Source organism: Mustela putorius, unplaced genomic scaffold, assembly GCF_011764305.1.
Source record: "Mustela putorius furo isolate JIRA1106 unplaced genomic scaffold, ASM1176430v1.1 tig00000430_pilon_pilon_pilon, whole genome shotgun sequence".
NCBI lineage: Eukaryota > Metazoa > Chordata > Mammalia > Carnivora > Mustelidae > Mustela > Mustela putorius.
The window spans coordinates 16,360,239-16,383,856 of NW_025421377.1; the positions used below are offsets into that span (position 1 = coordinate 16,360,239).

The 23,618-nt window shown below is 35.0% G+C and overlaps 1 protein-coding gene across 5 annotated transcripts in view; it reads right to left on the reverse strand.

The window, feature by feature from the left end:
- Nucleotides 1–9,870: 9,870 nt before the first annotated feature.
- Nucleotides 9,871–23,618, reverse strand: part of EPHA5 (EPH receptor A5) — a 355,011-nt gene continuing 341,263 nt past the window's right edge. For 4 of the 5 annotated variants that reach the window (XM_004764299.3, XM_004764301.3, XM_004764298.3 and 1 more), the window contains one exon: nt 9,872–19,011. In XM_004764299.3, coding sequence (XP_004764356.1) covers nt 18,906–19,011 — 106 coding nt within the window. In that variant the 3' untranslated portion in view covers nt 9,872–18,905. Of the gene's footprint in view, nt 19,012–23,618 lie in introns of all 5 variants that reach the window. The other variant, XM_004764303.3, reaches the window with a different exon arrangement.

Consider the following 23,618-nt stretch of genomic DNA (forward strand, 5'->3'; position numbering starts at 1 on the left):
GAAAGACTCCAAGGAAACTGGTAACTCCTTGACCTTTAAAGGACACACATTATCTGTTTTATAAGGCTTCCGTAAAGTGGCTGTGTTTAGGTCCTAGCAAGGATAGAGTGGGAAAAAGAGTGAAAAGTGAAAAACGCAGTTTTTCTTGGGATCCCTTCTGTTTCCCTGTCTCAAAACCTCAATAAAGCAACCCCCTCGGGTGCTTTTTTACTCTTTCCCTTCTCATCCTGCTCACCAGCTTCTGATTTCTAGGAATTTCATAAATAAATGACCTGCAGCCATGACTTTGACCCAGGTTATGCTTTGGAGAAAAAAAAAAAAACAAAAAAAAACTAAGAAGTTGAAACCAGAAGTATTCCTAGGAAGCAGGAATTCAGAATAAAATTCTGGAGCTAGGTCACTCTGTAAGATAAAGTTATCTCAAAGCAGAACTACTTATCTGTGTTATCTATGGGGCTGCCTGAAAGTCTGATACTGACTGCAGACCAAGATAAGGAGGAGATAGGCTAGCTAGAGGTTTATAATGAGCTATTTAATGCTTGAAACCTCCTCAGCACCTAAAGCCACTTTGGTTTTTTTGCTTAGGGATATGTGGATTGGTGACTTAAACCTGGTAAAATCAGTGAGCAGCTGGCTCAGGTGTGTGCCCATTGGGGCATAAAAGACCCTCCTGGAAACTCTTGCCCAGTTTCCTGAAAGTGAGATTCCTCATCTATGTCTTAGCAGTTTGCGCTCTGGGGTTAAAGAGCAAAGGACTCTGAAGAGCTGTGCCTAAAAGTATCTCAGCCTCCTATGCTTACGTGCGTTTTATTTCTACTGCTCTCTACAAAATCATTTAGCCTCATTAAAGCCTTACACGAATATGTTCTGTGGGGCTTATGAGTCCTTTCAATTATCTCCCCTGTGTAACCATCAGAGTCTCGCATCATCAGAATGTGCTGTGGATCCCACTGCTGGTATAAAGCAGCAGGAGTGTGGTGATATCACAATTAATAAGATTCTCAGCTAATTTGGGATAAAGTACAGGCAAAGTGAAATACTGGGTTATGGAGTTGGTCTAGCATTCAACTGCTGTGATGGGCTACTGGGCAGTAGTAGAGGTTGATGATAAGTGACTTCATGAGGTAATGGAGTCTATGGATATTGTCAGTTCTATTAATTCATCAGGGCCAGTGTGTATAGCAGCAAACCATCATACAACATTAAAGGTATTTTGGGTCAAATGGACTCAGTGAACATAAGTCTGTTCCATGAAGTGATGGCAGAGTCTCCCACTTGTGTTTCTTTCACGGACATCTTCCATCTTCCATCTATATGATTCAAGAGGGTTGGATCCTCTGGTGACTGAGGAAAATTGGGGGTTCCATAGTTTTCAATAGTTCAACTTGCTGCATTGGTGTTAGCTAAGAACAGAGTGCTGCTGTATTGAGCAGACGTGAAAAGAACTCTTTGAGGTTTGCATTGAAGGAGTGAGAAACGGCTTTCAGTGATGATGTCCACAGAGTCTGGATAGTGGCGAATACCTTGATAGGTTGGCTTGGGGAACCTGGAAAGGTGAAGTAGAAGATCAGAGGCCAAGGCATCTGGAGAAGTCAATGCTGACTGGATCTATGAGAATGAGCACACACAGTGAAAGAATTGCTGTGTTCTACCCTGACGTCCACCACAGAGCATGTAGTGTAGAAGAGCCACTTGTAAATCAGGAGCCTGGCAGAACTCACCTAACCCTACCCATGACTTCTCCAATGCTTGTACAGTGGGTTCATGGGCAGTGGTCCTGGTGACAGGGATTTCAGTTATGCAGAGCCCAACAACATTGTTGTCTCCTTTAAGGTTGATTGCAGGTCAATTACTGTTTTCCTGGTAGAGAGCACTCATTCCAAACAACCGCTTGGTCATAAATCAGTCACAGAACATATCTTTTACCCTTCCACGCCTATACCAGATATATCTATACCTGATTACCTACCCTGATTACGGTATCTCTGTCAGAAACATTAGGGGAGTGCTGATAGCATGCGTGAGTTCCTGACATTAGACACCACAGAACAGAACCTCAATCCAAGGATCCAATTTACAGTGAAGAATTTGTGACCATGAGTGCAGGATCAAGAATACGGACACATCACTCTAGTAGTAGTCAGGTAGGACCCTAGAATGCCCTCGTCTAAGGCCTCGGAGGGGAAATGGAGCACCAGAAAGTTATGGTGCCATCCTCTAGGATGCAATATTTATGATAATTCAGGAACTATTCATGCTGCTTTATTTCCAATAGCTAGAATATCTGGGTTCAGAGACCAAAGGTTGAAAGTAAGATTTATCATGAGACTCGGTGACTGTTTGATCCTGAAACACGCCTGCTCCTCCCCACCTTTTGTTCATATGTCAAACCATCACCTCCAATATCTCAGAGTGTCGTTGTATTTAGAGATGAGGTCTTTAAAGAGGTCATTAGGTTAAAATGGGGTCTTTGTGTGCACCCTAATCCAGTACTAATTTGTGTGATTAGAAGAGGCAGGCAGGATACACACAGAAAGAAGACCATCTGACGACATAGGGAAGAGAAGGCAGCCATCTACAAGCCAAGAATGGAGTCTTTAGAAGAAGCCACCCCTGCAGACAACCTGGTCTCACACTTCTAGCTGCAGGATTATGAAGAAATAAATTTTGATTGCTTAAGTCGCCCATTCTGTGGTATTTCATTACTGTAGCCATAACAAAAGAATGCAGTGACCAACTTACAGAATTTATCTTATCTGTGTTGCCATTTGGGCTCTGCTATCTCGATTATGCTCATCAGGGAGTGAAACTGAACCAACAGGCAAAGGAAGTGCTACCTTGACAAGCATAACTGACCGTCATGATTATAAGGAGTTAAGATTATTCCTACATAACAAGGACAAAGAGAAAGATGTCAAACTTGAAGTCCTTGGGGAATGTCTCTGGGCTTCTATGCATTTGAATAGGAAATGGCGGCACCCCGGAGTGAGAAATGACCAAAGCAATAAAGAATTTAGACCACTCAGGGTTGACAGTAGATCCCCTACTCAGGCAAGCCAACTCTGCTGTGTGGAACGCCTGCAGAGAATGAGGTAAAATTAGAATGACTGGCAGGGGAAGGTTGAGATGACTATCATTTCGGGCTTTGAGTTTAGTTTTTACAGCTTGTTTCTTCTGGACTCTTTCCTTTCTGAGGGGTGATGGCTGGTGAGTTTCTTGTAACAGCAGGGCTACGTGATTTCTAGGGTCCAATTAAAAATGAAAACCCAGATTCCCTTGTTTAAAAAGCAGAAAGAAGCTGTTAAAAATACTAAAATATTATTTAAACTTGTTCCTTTCTTCTTTCTAATTTCTTTCTCTCTTGACCAGAGTCTTTTTTGTTATTTAATGTAGTGTTCTCTGTGGTTGGGGATATCCCAGGGAAAGTGTAGAGCTTTGCAGCTTTACAGGGAAAGTATACAGCTTGACACACAGGAAAGTGTAAAGCTCTCAACTGAGCATGTGCGTGAATGACCTCTCAAATCAGGCTGCAGCAACACCAACATACGTGCAGGGCAATAGAGGATGTGCGTATTCGATTTTCTTTATCTAGGGGCTCCCAGTCCCAACCCTCGATGAGCAGATGACCTCCAAGCGCTGGCAAATTTTATGTTGGGAAGCACTTGGTGTCTGGGTTGTTGGTGGACTTGAGGCTGGTTCTTGTCTCCTTGCCTGCCATGACGACACCAACCAGGACCAGGACCGCAACTGCTACACCTGAGCCCAGACAGCTATAGGGGTCAAAGGGAAACATAGAACATAGGCCTACTTCCACTTATATAACCCGATTCCTGCGGGTGAAGGGAGGCTGGCAGCCGTGGGTTAAGCGAGCTAGGTTCCTGCAGTGCTAGAGGGAGGGGAACAGGGAGCCTAGAACCTTCTCAGGGGGTGGTGAGAGGTGGGATAGTGCAGAAGCTTAGTCTCCTAATACCCTCTTCATGGTTTAATTTCTCTCTCTCTCTCTCTGTCTCACACACACACACACACACACACGCACACACACACACACACAGGCTTCATTGTGCCATCAGATTTTACTTACAAAATGGAAGCTCAAAGATGAGAGAAATAAACTTTAAGCACCAAGCCTTCCTGAACACAAAACTTGCAGGACAGCCCTGGTCACAGGCCATTGAGGCTAGCCCTGTCTTAAAGAGTAGGCAGGCCTGAGTGGATCTGAGCAGTGCCGAGATTGGACTACAGCAAACACTTGTGATGTCCTGGGTCACATTCCTTTGTCTGAGTGATTTTATCCACAGCTGTGGCAAATAGTTCTGTCTTACGGTAAAATCACCCACTTCGTGCTGTGCACAAGTCTACTTCTCTGCTTCAGGGCCATCACTGAAGCCAAAGGAACTCACAAGCCTGTGTGAAAATGTAGCATGAAAGTTTGTGGATGAAAGTCACCTAAGGGCAACGTTCAGTTAATATGTGATGGGAGCTGGTGGACAAAAGCACAGACTTTTCATGTTCCAGAGGCTCATTTCCAGGGCATTGTCAAAGCTTCCCAGAAATCCTGGCAGAAAAGGAGTTGTTGATTTCTACAGCTTTGTTGTTTGCTTTTGCTCCTACCCCATTTCTCACTCTTGCTTTCTGGAATCACCTCCTACATAAATCTCAGGCACCCAAGTCATTGCCTCCGGCATTCTTTTCTGGGAATGAAAATTGAGATGTTGGTGGAGAGAATGAACAGCTGGTACCACTACTTCCTTTCCAACTATACCTCTAAATCACTCTCCAATGCTTTAGCAATAATTCCTAGTAATTTGATATGTGAAGCGGAGTCTTGAATGAAATTCCCAAGGCATTGATGGGACTTCTAGAATCCCAGGGAAATGAAAGCTTCATTTCAAAGCTTCAGTTTCCTGTTTTCCAAAAAGCGGTGTTTGTAACCCTTCCTTCCCTCACGATTTTTTAAACATTTTTCCTCCTTTATTCTGGGATTCTGGGGTGGTCTCGAGAATTGTCCCTTTAATTCCAAATGTACACAGCAGCTACATACACCGCAATTTGGGATGGAATCCTTGAGGTAATAATGGAGTCTTAAACTTCTAAGCCTGGTGTTCTCTTAATAATGTAGATTGATGTCTATGCCTTTTTGAGTCAGGACTTTGTCAATAAAAACTGTGTTGCTCCTTTCAGGAGAAATGTTTCTTCTCTGGATGTAGATTGTAATTGCACTGTGTGGCATGCCAATGCTTGTTTGTGTGGACATCAATGTTTTCATATTTGAAGAGCCAGAGGTAAGATCCAGGGGCCTGTAGATGTGATATAAAAGCTTGGTCTCCGTCTTTGGTCAGAGAATAACCATGAAAAGAACTAGGCAGGATTTGCTGAAGCTTATGCTGACATACAGGGTAAAGTGTTCTATATTCTGATCATGGTCAACAGCCACTTAGCCACCCAAGCCAGACATTTTGGACTCATGCTTCTCTTCTTAACCAAGGGCATTAATCCATCTATGCGTAAGACTGATTCTACATCTTTAATTTTTTTTTTTATCAGATCCTTTCTATCTATCAACACTCCCACCACTATGTTCTTGTTTAAGCATTTCTCATCTATCTCACTATATCTCTATGCTAATTGCATTTTTACTCTATTCTTGCACTCTCTAAGATATCCCACACAAGAATAACATGCAAGACTGTCATTTCCCTAGATTGGTGCTGTCCAATATAACTTTCTACAATGATGGTCATGTTTTATACTTACCTATTGGGTAAATATGAATACTTGTCTAATGGAATGGCTACCACCTATATCTGAGCACTCGAAACATGGCTGGTGAGATTGAAGAGTTAAATTTTTAATTTTAACTCATTCAAATTTATAATGAAATAACCACATTTGGTTAAGGGCTACCATATTTAATGGTATACTTCTAAAGTGTATGCTTCATGAAGAGGCCTTTCATTAGTCATCAGAGATCAGCCATTCCTTCTTCCTTATTCCTAACACCCTTTGTGCACATGAGAGTTTCCTTATTTATTTTTGACTAATATGTCTTGCACTGATAGGTTATACTTTCTTACAGACAGAGATACTATCCTAAAAATAACAATAAAAATAACCTCAAAGCAATAACTGGAGATAGTTAACACTTACCTCCTTTCCCTATCTTCTTTTGTTAGACTCAGGCAAGATTCCCCAAACAATTCTATTTTCTTGGAAAAGTCGTTGGAAGAACAACCTTTTTTTGCTGTTCTTTCTTGGGGAAAGATTTGCTGGGTAGCATCGTGTGTGCTAGTAACATCACGTGAGCTAGTAACATCACGTGAGCTAGTACACGGAGTAACTTTGCCTCAAAAGTTAGTAACAAAGAGGCATGTCCTGACTAGTCTTTGGGGGAACCTTCCAGGAGAACACTTAGTGACTCAAAAACAGTTCTTCATCCTTTCCACCTTCTATTACTGCAGAAACTGAATTTGTAAGTAGACCAAAATCTACATGAAGAGTATATCAATGTCTTTGAAGTCACCTCTGCAATTAATTAATTAATTAATTCATTGGCAGATGGCTTCCCAAGTTTTGATTGGAGGGGGAAAAAAATAAAGCTTCAGTTTGCTCTGAAATTCAAGTCAGATTCTTTGATTCAGTTGTATCATAAAGCTCCATATCTTAGGACTTAACAAAGGCTTCATCTATTAAGGATTCCTCCCTTTGGTTTTGTTTTTGTTGTTGTTGTTGCTGTTGTTGTTGTCTCAAGTGGACAAAGGAAGGAAGGAAGAATTGATTAGTGTTTGATATCTCTCATTCCCCAAGACTAATAATCACAAGAAGTTATTTAGGACTTACTGCGTGCTACAATGTGATGCTTGCTTTATTCTGTCTTTCATTCAGACAGCCTATACTGAATACCTATATTGGTCCAAGAACAGTGCTAGGTGATCAGGATATAGCAGTGAGCAAAATAGACATGGTTTGTGCTTTTATTGAGCTTATATTCTTTAGGGAAAGATAGATTATAAACAAATGATAAGATACACAAACAAAATAAGTACGTATTTGTAAGGTGCTTTGAAGGAAATAAATAATCTCCCATAATGAAAAAAAGATGGGGCATGGTGTGATACTTTTAGACAAGCCAAGTAACTCCCACAGACATTTAATCAGAGCCCTTAAGAAGTAAAATAATGGTCATACAAAGTTCTGAGGGAGGACTATTCCTGGTATGGGAAACAGTATATACAAAGATTTTGAGGTAGATAGTAGCTTCAAAATCCATGTGATAAGAACATTAAGAATATGGGGTGAGCAAATTGCTCACAATAAATTTGTTATTGTCTGTATTGCAAATGAAGAAGCATAGAGATATGAACTAACTTTCCCAGAGTCACACAACTGGTGTGAATTTGAACCACATTTATAGGACTCCAGAGTTCATGGTCCGGATCTTGAGTATCTAACATAATAAGTATTTAAACAAATAAGAAGATAAAGAAGTGTTGGAGAAAGGATCTATATATACCATTAAAATTTGTCCAGTTAGTCTAAATATCAACACTAGCTTAGGTTTAACACAATAAAACTTGTGCTAAAAATCATGTTGTGAAAACAGACCTAGTAGATTTCATATCCATCTAATTTAGTAGTTAGGTGATTTCTTACTATTTTTTAAAATTGTTCTCTGTATTATAATATTATTGTTTTAGCTACATAGACTTTGTTTAGGGTTAGTATAGTTTTCTACTTAGTTCATTGAAGAATAGAAATCAGATTATGTTATCTCTAGGTCCCTCTGCCTTACGAAGCTATTACTATCAATATCTTCTATCTACTGTCTTTCAGATACAAATAAATTAATCTCCTGGGAGCATATCTCACAATGACTCCTTAGGACTTAGATTAAACCTTGGAAAAATAAGTGGAGATAGTAGGAGAGTCCTATTGCAAATCGTTTGTTTGCAGATATAAGAAATCATTGACTTAGAGAATAGTCCATTATAACTTTGTCAGGATTTTTAATATTTTATTGTCTGGAATCCTTTGAGAATTCAATAACAGCTATAAGAATTCTCCTTCCAAAATATACATAGACAAATTCTGAAGTTTTAAAGAGTTCCCCAGTTCCCAAAGGCTATCATCTAAGGGTACTAAATAACATTTTAAAAGGTTAGTAATGCTTGCTTTAACACCTTTGGTGCTGGATAATATCTCCAGAAATATCTAGGTAAAATTTCCATATGTATTTTTTTGTTCTTTTATTATTTCTTGATTTTATGAGACCTATACATGCAGATTACCTCCAGTATCCAGGAGTAGAATATTTCTATGAAATTCTTTGTAAGCTAAAATGGCTTAAAGCCACTTTCTCATGCTTTCCAAAAGTTTGCAATATGACGCTTCAGTTTTATCAAAGACCTATATTAGTACTACCTATTTTTGCTATCTGAGAGAAATCTGAAGAGGATTTTCACTTTTATGAAAAAAACAAAAAAACAAAAAACAACCCAAAACACTGCCTGTATTAATGTAGGTCTTTCATAATTGGGAAGTGGTATACAGTGAAATTTCAGAAAGCAGTAGATAACTGTATGCACTTCTATTATTTTATACCTCTCTTTTTCCCACATAACATCCCTTTTAAGTTTAACAAAGCGTGTGTGTGTGTGTGTGTGTGTGTGTGTGTGTGTGAGAGAGAGAGAGAGAGAGAGAGAGAGAAAGAGATGGTTTTTCAATTTTCAGTCTTGTTTCCAGCTCAGTCTTTTTCCTCAGTCCCTTAGGGTTGATGTGTAGTGGGATGTACTCATTTCTACTAAGACACTCATTCTATCAACAGTCTTTTGTTATCCATTTCTTTTTTCTCAGACAACCTCTTTTCCCTAAGCCTATTGCCCTTTTTTGGCATAGATTATTTGAAAAATTCTATAATTTTTAAATATTTATTTATTTGTTTATTTGACAAGAGAGTGAGAAATCACAAGTAGGCAGAGAGGCAGGCAGAGAGAGATGGAAGCAGGCTCCCCGCTGAGCAGAGATCCCAATGCAGGGCTCGATGCCAGGACCCTGAGATTATGACCTGAGCCAAAGGGAGAGGCTTAACCAACTGAGCCACCCAGGCGCCCCGAAAAATTTTAGAATTTTTAATATCAAGTAACACTTTTGCCAAGGTAATAAGAGCAATAAGACCAAGGTCATGATTTACTTTTTGTTTTAATATTTTATTCAGTAAACTCTTATTTCAAGACCACATCCTAAGTACCAGAAATTAATAAATACAGTACATATTTCAAATTAAGTTAAATTGACTAATTTGTTTTATAAGTTTTAGAGCCTATGCCACTCCCCAACTGCATCATAATTTCACTATGGCATTGACCTCCAGGGAAAGCAGGCATGAGTATGGATGAAACATGCAGATACATTGCACTGATACACATAAAACTCAGAGTGGGTATCTTCTCATCAATGTTTTCCCAGAGTAGCATTGTTGAGAAAATTCAACATTCTTGTGGTTAACCTGAGAAGTGTTCACATGGATGACAATCTTCTCTTAGAATTACCATATGGTAGTAGTAATAACTACTATAAACCAAAAGGGTTGTATGATCAAACATTTGGGGAATCACTAAATTAAACTTAGATGAGTCTTTGCATTTCTAGAATGTTTTGTGAAGCTCCAGTAGAGGATAATAGAAACAATGTTTTCAAATCCTATATGACTTTGACTTTTGAACAACTTTTCTTTTTTTTTTTTTAAAGATTTTATTTATTTATTTGATAGACAGAGATCACAAGTAGGCAGAGAGGCAGGCACAGAGAGGAGGAAGCAGGCTCCCTGCTGAGCAGAGAGCCCGATGCAGGGCTCGATCCCAGGACCCTGGGATCATGACCTGAGCCAAAGACAGAGGCTTTAACCTGCTGAGCCACTCAGGTGCCCCTGAACAACTTTTCTTATAAAGCACAAAGGATCATTGATTTTTTCTGGACGCTTTCTCCTGTATTATGACCATGTGCTTTGATAGGGCATAAAGGAATGGCTCATCATTAAGCATGGGGAACTTTCAGAAAAATCCTGAGAAAGACTTGGGCTTTACACAAAAATGAAATCATAACACCTGGTGCCTTATGAGCATGAGCAAAGCTAAGGACAGAGAAGTCTACAACATACTTCACCTGAAAATATACTTAAATTCCACATTCTGAAATATTTTACTTGATATTAATATCCATTATAATTCCATTACACATATTTGTAGAGAAAAAAAGGAATGATTGAAAAACATCTGTTTTTGGTCTGACTTCCTTAGCTCAAATGGTTAGGGCTATTACCACTCCAGGGAACATGCAGTAAATCATTTTATTTTATCCTTCTATCAGAGTGGAAACCCTTCAAGGATTATCCTTCCAAATGACTGTGACTAAATTTTTATTATCTTAAAAAAAAAATTTCAGCATAATCCAAGTCAATTTAGTTGCTGACATGGTTCAGAGCACCTTCTCTATAGGGTATACCTAATTTGGACAAAGGAAAAGTCAGTCTGATGCTTTCCAATTTTATTTTTTTTCTAATTTCATGATCCAAAATTATAATAGTGGAAAAATTTTGGATAAAACTGCTGTTTACTGTTTATAATTGATTGCTCAATGGTGTAAGATTCCCATTTAATTCCCATCATAAAAATGCATAAAATAAAACACGAAGCAAGAGTGTCCTTTTGATTTTGGGTGATATATTAAACTTTCTAGTTTTTTTTTTTTTTCCTACTTAGTGCTACCTTTGACTTTTGCTTATTTTTCTACACCTGCTGGTAATATGTATGAGAGACATTTAATGTGAAATTAATAAAATCTTATGACAAGTTTCACATGATGTTGAGGGCAAAAGGAACTTAAAATATAAATTTGGGGTTTCTATCTTTTTAAACTGTATATAAAGTAGTATCTTCTGGTGAGACTATGGGAGAAGGTGTAAGTTGTGTTGGAGGCAAGGTCAGTTGAGATATGCTCATTTTATGAGTCAATTACAGATCTTCAGTATAAATGCATACACATGGCGCTGTAGCTTTGGAGAAATATCAGCCCTGGGGATTCAGTATGAAAATCCATCCCCATATATGTTAAAATTGAAGACTGTGAGTTGATGCAAGTTTTAAGGCAAGCACATAGTATGGAATAGGAGTACTAAAAACACAATCCTGGAATTTTGGCATTTAAAAGAATGACAGAATGATAAAAGTTAATGGAATTAGCTGAGAAAAAATGGTCAGAAACATAGATAAAACAGAAAAGATTGAGCTCTTGGACACCAAGAAGAAGGGAACATTTAAAGGAGACCTTCTTAATGTTGTTGGGACATTAGTAGAGATGACATTAGTTACAGAGGAGATATTTGAGTCTGGGACTACTTTTAAATAAAGACAGAAAAAAATAACACCAATCAACTTCTCTGCTTTCTTTATATAAACTCTAAGTAAATAAATAGTTGATAAATGGAAATTAGTCTTTATAAAAGTAGTGTGTTAGTTAAATGAAAAAAGAATGATGAAAATCATAATTTCAAAATTATTAATGAGTAATAATTTGGCAACGATACTCAGTTACTGTTAACATCACAGAAAGATAGCTTACTTTGAGTGTGCACTATTGTAATTACACACTATTTCTGTCTTCTTAAAAAAAATGAAGCCTGAATCTTACCCACCTGAATCTGTGAGTCTAATTGCCAATTTATAGGAAATAAAAGGAAACGCTTGGATAGTGATTCGAGGAAACTATCAAAAAAAAAGTATGATAAAACAGGGGAATACCAATTGGATATTTGAAAGTATTTTGTAAAGTGTGAATTTTTAGATGGTTTAATAGTATTATGATCATATTAAAAATAATCCCTCTGTTTTGAAGAGATACACAGAAATATTTTTGAAATGATAAAACTTTTGGGTTTATTATTTTCTTTTAATCTATGAGAGGAGAAAGTCACTGAAGTTATGTACAAAACAAAACTGGCATTAAATTGATAATTGTTGAAGCTGGCTTATATGTACAAATGAATTTATTAAAATTTTATCAAATTTCATATGTGTTTGAAAGTCTTGATGACACTTAGTGAGAACAAAGATTTCAGTGAGGAGAAATATTTCAGTGAAGAAAGATATATAAAGATAAATAACATTTACTAAGCAACTATTATGTGGTTAGCACTATTTTTGCTAGTTATATATGTATTATTAGATTTTCATAATAGCCAAAAGATTTCCCCATTGAATAAATGAGGTACTTGAATACAGGGAGATTAAATGGCTTGTCTGAGTTCAAACAACTAGTTTTGACACGCTAGCTCCAGGCAACCACATTCCATAGACTCCCTCACATACACGTAGAGGCTAGGAGAAGGGAACCATGGAGACTGATAGGTGACAACATTCAAGACCAGGTGCAATTGATCCAACAGGTTTCAAAGCAGTTAGGAAAGCATCATCTGGAACTCAGAGGCAGAGGATAAACTTTCAGAGAGAGAAGAGATGTAGTAATGAAGTATGTGATCTGAAGAAAGTCACTTAGCCTTGCATAGCCTTGGTTTCTACCTTTGTTCAAAAGAAAAACAGATTAAATATCTCACTTGAAGGGCCGTTGTGAGAACTGAACAAATTTTTAATTTCTGAAAACAGGATCACTAAGAAGCTTCACATTGAAATTAATAATCTCAACATGTTAATATTTTTCATTGTTAGCTTCAAAAAATTAGGGGGAAGATTTAAGAACTAATAACTCTTACTGTGAAAAAAAATTATAGTTCAATACAGTTCAATACTTTAGCCACCGTTTTTCTAATTTATTATTTTTAGCCTGCTAATTCAAGTAAAATTACATTTAATATTTTATATAAAACTCTATTTGATTTAAATGGCTACTGTGAATTTTAATAAATATCAATTTTTAAAAATTTTTGGTAACAGTTTGGTCATGAATCACTTGTAGACTTCAAAGTTCCACAACCGAAGTTCAGGTATTATAGCTGGAAATAAATAACAAATATGTATTGCAATCTTCTGTGCTTGTAGTTAAGAAAACTATGCCTGTACTAGAAAGATGCACTGAAATAAATTGTGCTGCTCTTCAGTGGAAGAATTACAAATAAGCAAAACTATTTTTGACTGCCAAGGTTTGGCTTACTCTAAAAATCATATATGTTAGAAATGTAATCAGTCAAATCCTGATTCCCACCTAAGGTTTACACCTCACTTTGTGAAAAAGTTTAGGTAATTTCTTTCTTGCGAAACTTCAGTTCTTGCACCAATTAAATCAGGAGATTGGCCTTAATGATTCCATTATCGAGATAGCACGGTCAATATTTGGGTTTGGTTTCAAATAAATGTAGTTTTTGCCCTGTCTTTGCAGAGCAGTCAGGGACTTGGGCAATTTCTTACCAGCTTTGGGTCATGGTGTCCTCATCAATAAAGTGGAGACAATAAAATTATAATGCAGTGTGGAAAATTATAATACAAAATAGTCCCCTTTTTAAAAATGTTTTATTAAACATTTCCCTCCTACCACCACACCATCCTTCCTACCTGATCAAGAATGTCCCTTGGATCGGGAGGCAATCCCTTTTATCATGAGATCTTTACATTTGCAGCAAAGCAGAGGCAAGAATAGTCTATTTGGTAACAAAGTACTCAGAGTCTTTACATGAGGCCATTTACTAAAATAGTAAATGACATATATATACCTTCTAATACTGATTCTATGTATAGGCAAAGCATTTAAGGATTATTTCCATAGTCATGGTGATGCACTTTTCATTAATGCAAATGCAAAAATTTACAAATATGACAAATTTCCTTGAATACAACAGATTGTTTGGTATGCTTTTTACAAAAGGAGACCAATATGATATAATTTATACAGAAAAAGAGGGAGCATTTGTACTGACTGACACCCTTTCTTATAAGGATGTAACTCCTCCACCCAAGCCACAAGCAGATGCTTGGCAGTGAAATGATGACCAACTATGCTACACAACAAAGTCTCTTTTTGCAGATGGTACACAGAGTCTTCTGTTTTTGTTTTTTTTTTTCAAGTAATGCTGTATTACACTGTCACAAATCAACTTCTAATTAGGTTTCACACAATTATGCTCATGTCCTACAGTCTTATGTCAAACCCTACTTGCAAAAATACTCGAATGCAAAGATTCATGAATATGTCTTAGAAGAAAATGAATGCTGATTGCATTTTAAATATTTAACATAGGAAATTCAAACATTTTTATTAGAACTAACTGAGATCTTTATACAAAGGCTGTAAGTTTAGAATCTATTGGGGGAGGGTCAAGCATGACAATTGGATTTAACTGTATTCAAAGGGTTTTTTATTTTCTGAAAAAATAGAAAATTTCATATGTTACACTACAAAAACATATACACAAACCAAATGCACAGAGAGCTTCAAATGGGGAAGAAAATACAGAAACACTAATCCTTTAGTGAATTAATGCTTAGGCAGGGATTTGAGATATCCTGATGCCTAGCCTAGAATAAGACGCTCTATACAGCTGCTTTTGACCTGCCTGAAACTAAGTGAATTTAATAAACATATTAACAAATGACTGAGCCTAAATTTTATTCCCAAACTATTATAAATGAAATTTACACACTGTAAAATTATTAAATGTAAAACTATAGCAATCTAAAGATTCACAAATATGTTGACCACTGCAATCTCTACTGTTAATATAGCCCAGACTGAATAAACATGACTTATTTTGCCACCTTTAATTTTTTTCATTTACATTTAGAAGAAACAAATGACATTTGATTCTGATTATTATAAATAGATTCTCTCTCGCTCTCTTTTTAAAGAATTGTGTCTTCTCCTAAGCAATAATTTTGTGGTCATTCTGAATAAGAACATTCAATCATTTATATGTAAAAAGATGTTTTTTATAAACCAACATGAAAAGAAAGTTCTTATCTATTTCTCCTTTGATACATTACTATATAATTAACAGCATAATAGAGAAAAATATTCAATGTAACCAGCTGTGCTACAGAGTTGATGACATATTCTAGTTATTAATTTCAAATAAAACTAGAATTTTGATTGTTTATTCATCATCATCATATTGTACCTACTTTTTATTTATTTAGAGTTTAAACATCTGGCAGGACATAAGCAAAGACAGCTTACTATATCATATTTAGCATATTGTCTTCTTATTTTTAGAAAGAAAAAAATGAGAAAAAGATCTTATTCTACTATACAACATCATACATCTAGTAAATTTCTAACATCTGACGCAAATTTGCCATTCAACACACCATTACAAACAAAAATGTCTTCCACAGATAAATTTTTCTACTTGTGCTTCTGCAAGCCCACATTAAATGGGAGAAAGAATGGTGTTAAAAAAAAAAAAAAACTTTGACTTTCACATAAAGAGTAAATAGCAGACATGCAAACACATTAAGTGTTCAACAGATACTAGTTTCTCATTTTAAACTTAAGATGCGAAACTATCTCCTCACCATTGCACACTGGTTAAAACTCTTCACAAGTTCAGCAGAGGATGCCCTGTATTGTTTTGGCAATGCAGAAACTAATAATGCTGGCCACATTTACGTTTAGATAGAGTATTGGAATATAATTTTTACAGTAATCCTACAACTTTAGAACACTGACTTGGTGATTAAAAGAGAAGAATAAGAGACCATGCACACTTTTTTTTTTAACACGGGAAAAACGAAATCTTCACATTTTTACATACAGTTCAAATATTTCAATGGCCAAGAAGAACATGTGAGTAAATGGGAAGATGAGGAAGCAAATTATGATTGATAGAAGTAGAAATTGAGTGACTTCAACAGGTATCAGTAAGTTGAAAAAAACTGCCTGCTTGTACCTATTTTCCAAGTTCAACATTGAGAACGACTTATGCTTTAAAGGTATTACTACTTGATAGTTACAATAACATTATGTATTATTTGACAAATCTATCTTATGTGCTAAAATTATTGAGTCTATGTTTTATTTTTGGTTGTCTGGCGGGTGACAAAATGAACCAAAAGGATAAGAAATCACACAATCAAGATTTGTCAAACCTCGCCCTGGGTTACTGCCTCACTGCATTTCACAAGAGCCGCCTCTTCTCCTGGTTCCACTTCTCACATTTATAGATGAGATTGGCACTTCCCAATTGGTGACATATCCAGTGGTGAATAAGTATTTTAGAAAGGAATTTTTTCCTCTTTTTTTTTTTACGTGGGGGAGAACAAATCTTATTTGAAAGTCTCTTTATTTATTTTAAAATCATATTACATCCCTTAGAAATTCTCAACCAAAGTGAGATATAGATGAAATTGATGTGTCTAACTTTCATCTCAATTTATGTTCCATAAGGAATACTAAGACTGCAAAGGAATCGATCCATATTAATTTATTTTGTTCTTTTGTGGGAAAAAAAAAAAGGAAATCTACTTGAATAATAAATTCTAATCACTTAGAGATCTCTGTGTTGATCTCCCAATCATTTTTGAACATATAAAGTTAGAAGACAGTTCACAAAATATCTTTGTTATGTGTAAGTCATTGTGGCTGGTCCTAACATTTATGATAGTTTGTACTTAGAGTCAGTATGTCTATTCCTACTTTGAAGTTTCTCAATTGTTACTTTATCACTTAAATTCAGTTGTTTGGTTTTTTTTTTTTTTTTACAAAATTCAATAAAGTGCAATATATCTCCAATTGTTTTGTATAAAAAGAATTAGTTCATTTCTTTTCCTGAAATGAACAAAAGGCATCTTTTTGTGATGGTGATGCCCACTTGTGATTTTATCAAGACAATGCTAAATATACCTTCTCTACTTCCTCTGCAAATTTCACTAATCTATTAACATATGCTTGAAGTGTATTTTGTTAGGACCCATGGTACAGTGTAGATCTAATAAATTATAGTCATAATTGGGCTGAACTAAATACACCATCTGAGAATTGTTTAGACCTTTGTTTTTTCCTTTTTTTTTTTTTTTTTTTGCCATGTTCTTTAGCAAAGAGTTACCCTACTGCTTAAGTAAAAAGTAGGCAAGATAGAAAGAAGTTATTCCTTAAAGGTTTATTCTTGTGTGTGCTAACATTCAACTAAAGCACGTGCTTGGAAGAGACAGAATACCATTAATATCATCATGCAGGTGTATTTTCTATGGATTTCATTAATCCAGACTACTCCAATATACTCAATAGCCCTTGATAATCATAAATAGGCTATATTTTGTTCAAATGCAGTGCTCCTTGAATAATCACATCATTCTATGGTTTCTATAAAATTTAATACTATAAAAATTTTGTTATTTCACCAAGAAGCTCAGTTTTGTTCAAATTCTAATGAACCATATAATTTATAACACAAAAGTCTGTCTTCGCCAAGTGCAGTCCATAAAGTGTACATAGAACATATCTTATATTCCTTAATAAGGTCAACTAAATAATACTTTGAACTGGTTTATCAAAATAAGTTCAATTTGATGAAACTGAATATAAGAAGAAATTACCAAATGAATAAACAGCCATCAATTAATAAAACTTGTTAAGTTTTGAAACAAGGATATATTATATTTATATACGTGTGTGTGTGTATGTGTGTGTGTGTGTGCGTGTGTGTATTTCATTATTCCATTGCTGCCTTACTATCAAAATTTCTAGGGCTGAACCACAAGGGAAATGGTTACAAAGGATTAACACTTAGGGGTAACGCTTAGTGCTATGTGCCTGGATTTAACAACATTAACAGAAGCCTGCACAGTTAAATCCTTCTACATCCTGCTGAAAATGTGCCCTTTGGTGTCAACTTAGCTTGACAAGATATTTTCTGGGACTCAGAAAGGTGAAATTTCTTACAGGGGTGCAAGATTAATGGCTAGAAGAACTGCATTGTCACAGATATCACAAAGTGTTTTCAAAAAGCCAAAGGGGATTTAATCTTATAGACATTTCCTGTTAGTGAATAAAGAGATTTAGTAGCTTTTGGACATCTGAGAAGAAGAGAGACACAAGCTTGTGTTAAATTTTCGTTTTACTGCTTCCTTACTTCTCCTATTCATATTACACTGTGGAGCACTTGTTCCTGTATGTTGCCCAAATTAAAACTATTAAAAATGCAAGCAGAATGATAACGCAAGCATCACACACAAAACTGCAACTTAAATTGATTCCTGGGTATATAGCAAATTATACAGTATATACACATTTATTACCTAATGGTTTCTAGAAGAGCAACTAAAAGTACATTTTATAACACAGAAAAATAAATATACACCCTGTATTGTACTTGTCCTTAACCAAGCAACATATTTATACACTAGAGTCTATAACTTAACGCTGTGTAACAGCATTTTAAAATTACAAAAGAAGGTATCTATTAAGAAATTACCTAATCATATTGCTCTTCAATACACTTATGTAGACGATTAAGACTTGAAGTAAACTTCAGTAAATTGCAGCTTTTGTTAGCCCACGAATGGCTATAAACTTTTCCTTTCAAGTAGATTCTTGGAAGTTTTGAAAGGGGCTGCCTTAATTCAGTCTGTCAAGGTGCTCTATATAGTTATATTTTTCATTTATAAAATTTTGTAGAAGTAGCAGAAAGGATTTTCTTGTTGCAACATAAGATAATGTTTAAATTCATGTTTTTATTCCATGCAGGTTATATTTGCTTCGTGAAAAATGAAGACACTGAGGAAGATAAGGAGATTTTAGCAAAACACTGATTACAAATTCTGTGGCTGAAACAAATGCTCTCCTAAGGTTTAGAAATCACTGAGTTTTCCCTTTTCCCTTTTTTTTTTTTTTTTTTTGTTAAAATAAATCTCAGGGCTTGTTTACAAAGTGCAGAATCATTCACTTGACGAAGTGACATTAAAATGAAGTTACAAGGGCACCATCCCATTCACCAGCTGCACCTTCATTTCTTGAAGGCTGTTCATGATCTTCTTCTGGTGACCAACAAGAGTCACTCCAAGTCGTCTCAAATCCCTGCATGAAGAAAGCACACATTGGATGTATGTATTGATTCAACTAGTAGCACACCTCAATATTTCACACGGCAAAGACACAAACCTTTTGCACAAACTAGTTAGATTACAGTCCCGATTTAGATATATGGGGTCCAATTTTCAAAGGCAGGTTCCCAAATTGTACCTTGAAAATCTGTTTGCAGCCAAACACATAATTTATAGTAATAAGGAGAGCTATCATATATATTTTCTCCCTTTTTGGGGCTTCATTATTTTCTTGGCACAGAGGGGTGGAAAAATAAATCTGCACACACTTACCAATAACATTTAAATTAAAGGTACAATTTTATTGAACAATTTTGAAAATATGGACCTACCATAGGAACAATAACTTTTTTTTTTATAAAAGAAGGGAGCATAAAATATACTTTAGAAAATTGTACAGTTAAGCAGCTAAAGACCAAACTCTTCAAGTGACTCAGTACAATCATTTTATACAACAGATATCTTTATGGGATAATAATCATTACATTGCTCTTATACTACTTCCAAATATTTTATTTTTTACTTGGAACCCAAAGTACTAGAGCTTTCTTCCTTTACCAAATAATATCTAGGCTCTACTGGCACTTAGAGCATTCTGAAGATTACACACTCTCAGAAAGTCTTTTCAACCAAGATACATTGTTATTGTTTCTTTTAAACAAGCTTATTATTCAAAGAAATTATAAATGTTTATATTTCTAAACTAACTGCATATTATGGAATGCACAGTCAATGCCCATGGTTATTAATTGTTATTTCATGGACTATTCAGAAATTCTATACCCCTAGGGTATGTATTGGGCAAATAAAATTATTCAGGTATGTTTGGCAAGCGGTAACATTAATTACAGGGGGAAAAAAATCAAGATTTTTAAGTGACAAAACTATTTGCCATATTAGATTTCTTTAGACAATTACTTTATTGAATATATTATACTCAAAGGATATTTTTGCATTCAGAGTATCTTAGAATTCTTTAGAATTGGATACAATGACATGAGAATCATTATATGTCAAATTGGACAGCTTTGGAAACAAGTAAATCTCTTGATTATCAGAGAATAGAAATTTTAAAAATGGGTACAGATGTTCTACATATATTAATGTTGGAAATAATTGCTTATTTAAATAATATCTTAGGTTTCTTTTTTCTTTTATGTTTTCTCGATTTTTTAGGGGAGTTTTAGCAAATGGCAAGAAGCTACAAAAAGAAGCAATTGATACATTGATACATAGGGTGGAAACATAGTTCTTTCTTTCTTAGAATGTGAATATTGAACACTAGAAAGTATTAAATCTATAAGACACTGGAGTATAAAAATGTGTGTGTGTGTCTGTGTGTGTGTGTGTGGTCATGTGCATATATATATATATGTATATATATATATGTATATGTATATGTATATATATATATATATATATATGGTCCTGGAAGATAATCATTGGCAAAAATGAAAAGAAAACAGTAAATAAATCACTTCAAAACAAAATCACTGTTCTTAGTTATGAAATAGGCTATAAAATAGATAATGACTAGCATAGGGATAAGAAAAGCTTGAGTCTAATTGTTTTTCTTTTTTTCTTTTTATCTACTACATCAGTTCCTTAGCTTTGCCCCTGTTAGCATTATGGGCTGGATAAATCTTTGTTAAAGGGGCGACTCTGTGCATTATAGAATATCTAACAGCATCCCTGGCCTGTATCCACCAAATACCCGAAGCATTGCACCACTGTTGACTCTTTGTAACGACAAGACAAAGTGTTTGCCATATGTCCTGTGAACAGAATAATCTCCCCCCACTTGACAACCATTGCCCTAATATAAAAATAATAGGTGAAAATTAAGATGTCTTTTTCCCATATGCTAGGAAAATACATAACTCCATGACATAGATTTTTTTTGTTAATCATTCGTGGATGAGAAAATGAAGGCTTAGAGAATTTCAATCATTTGAGTAGCGGGCAGCAGGGTTAATACTAATACCAGGAACCTGATGCCAAAGTCTGTACTCTTTTAATTTCTCATTACTCGGAGATACAATTTTGAGCAAAGTACTTCAAATTACATCCAATCATTTATTCATCTGTAAAATGAGAATACTTAGTGATAACATCTAATATCAAAAACTCTAAAAGAAAGAAGACATTTAATGGTGGAAATGGAACACATACTTCTTTGAGGTTATGGTAACCCAATCTACATGGCAATTTCAGTTACGAGCTAATTGACATTCTCATGTTTTTACACCTTATGAATCAAGAAGAACGGTATAGATGTGGGTATTCATGGGTGCCCACTAGCATAGTTTGGACCTAAGTCAAGTGAGAGAACTAAAATGTCTTAACCCGGAAATAATCATTCTCTGCTAGAGAATTTAAATAATTAGTCATCAAAATGAAGTTAAACATACGTTTTATCCAGGTTTGAAAGTCCTGATGTTATATATATACTTAAATTGTACAATTTATATGACTAATCCAATTATTAGGATGAACTTTTGAAAATAATCACTGAAATTTATTCTGAAAGACCTGAGAAAGAAATTATAGGTTTCTCACTGAAATAGCATAGGTTTTGAATATACAATACCAGAATCTCTATTTGAAGTGTGTTCATGTGGGTGGGGGTGGGGTGGGGTGGGGGTGTCTGCGAGCCTGTACATGCTTCACATTTGAACACTTGGTTGTCTCACTGACATTAAACCTCTGGTTGAACTTATTTTTATTTCCACTGTCTTAACTTGTAATAATATGACTTCATTTTATCAAAATATCTTGACCGACTACAAGAAAAGCTCTGTTTCAGTGTTTTGGATATTTAAATTTTTTATGACATCTATATCATGTTAAAGAACAGCTTTTTTTGAGGAATCGTATTTGATTAGTAGATATAGTTATAGAGCTTGTATTTATAGGCAAATAAAATATTTCTTTCTTCAAAACATTTCATATATCTAGATTTTAAGTTAATTTTTGAAAAATTTTCCCAGTGAGTTAAATATAAGATTTTATTTCAAGGTCAACTTACAATCTGATTATCTCCTAAGATGCACATGGATACTTAGACCACAGGAATTCTCTTTCTCTCCATTCGACCTGTTTCTCATCCCTCTTTCCATGGAAGAAATGGAGTTATAAAAACACAGCATCACATTTTATATATTGCCATAAATTATGTGTGTCTTTAATGGAGTGCTGATGTTTTTAAAATCTGACTTGTCATTTCAAAAGCTGTCAAATTACTGTGCAGAAATTTAGAAAAAGCATGATTATAATGCATACAATATACCTATGCCTCTGTGCAATGTGATTTTCAGTGAAAAGCTCGGGGAGAAATAAGATCATTTTTGCAAGTTAAAATTGTTCTCAAAAGCAAAGAACTTTCTTAAGAAATCCTGTTTAATATTTGTTCTAATTATATGACAAATGACAATTAAAATAATATTATAAATACGTTTCTAGAAAAGGTTAAATAAATTTACTTCAATATTAATAAATGCATTAAGGTAGTTTTGTTTCCTACTTTCATGATTTCTAAGAATTGCCATTTTGCTCTTTAGAGTATATATTAAATTGTCAAGTTAGCAGTAATAAAGTGAGAGAAATTTGATAAAAATTAAAGTATTTTACATTTAATGATGAAGTTACTGCTCTACTTATAGAAACTTTTTCAAGATATGCCATTTTACTCATTTCATTTTTCTATGTAGGAAATTTTATAGCTAGGTAAAATTTTAAATGTGTTCCATTTATAAATATTATACTAAATGTATCAAGACCATGTGTAATCTTAAGTAATACCCAAAGCCAATTCTAATGAGGATGAACTATATTTCAGCAGAAGCTTATGAATTTAAACATAATAAGAAGAGTATTGTTACATAAAAATAACTTGGCTTTTGTCAACCAAACACAACCAGTTTTAGAAAAGCTGCAAATATAATGAATTGTTATTGATGTAATTACATTTCAGCATATTTTAAAATGTTAATTCATAATATTAAACAATGGAAAACACTGATGCTATGATACTAAATGGCAGAATGAAAAACAGAGAGTAGCAAGAGGTGTCTAGTTGAGGTTGGAGCAACTCTTGATTATTCAGGATTTAGCTCATTCATTTATGGGTAAGTCATTCCCTCACTTCTTCTCCCTTCTGCTTTACACAACTTTTAGCCATATCACTCTACCAATACTGGCTGGATAGGAGAAGGGAGAAGAGAGATTAATAGATATTCACTAAATCCCAGTGTTTACTCTTTTTGTCATAATTTGATCATGCAGTGGTAGGTTTGAAATTTTTGGTTCCTTTAGAAGAATCCTGACAATCATTTATGTATCTACTATACAAGATAAATATATCTACATTTGGCAAAGATTAACCATGACTGGTCATGGTTTTCAGTGAGTGAGACATAGTGAGACTATAAACTAGACTAGAAATTTTAGCTTCATTATGAACTACAAACTATGAGCTAGACTAAACACTTTGCCTTAATTATGTAGAATGCAGAGGAGAGTAAGTACTCCTGTGTGTATTTTAGGTATATAGTAAATTATGCATGATGTCTTTATTGATAA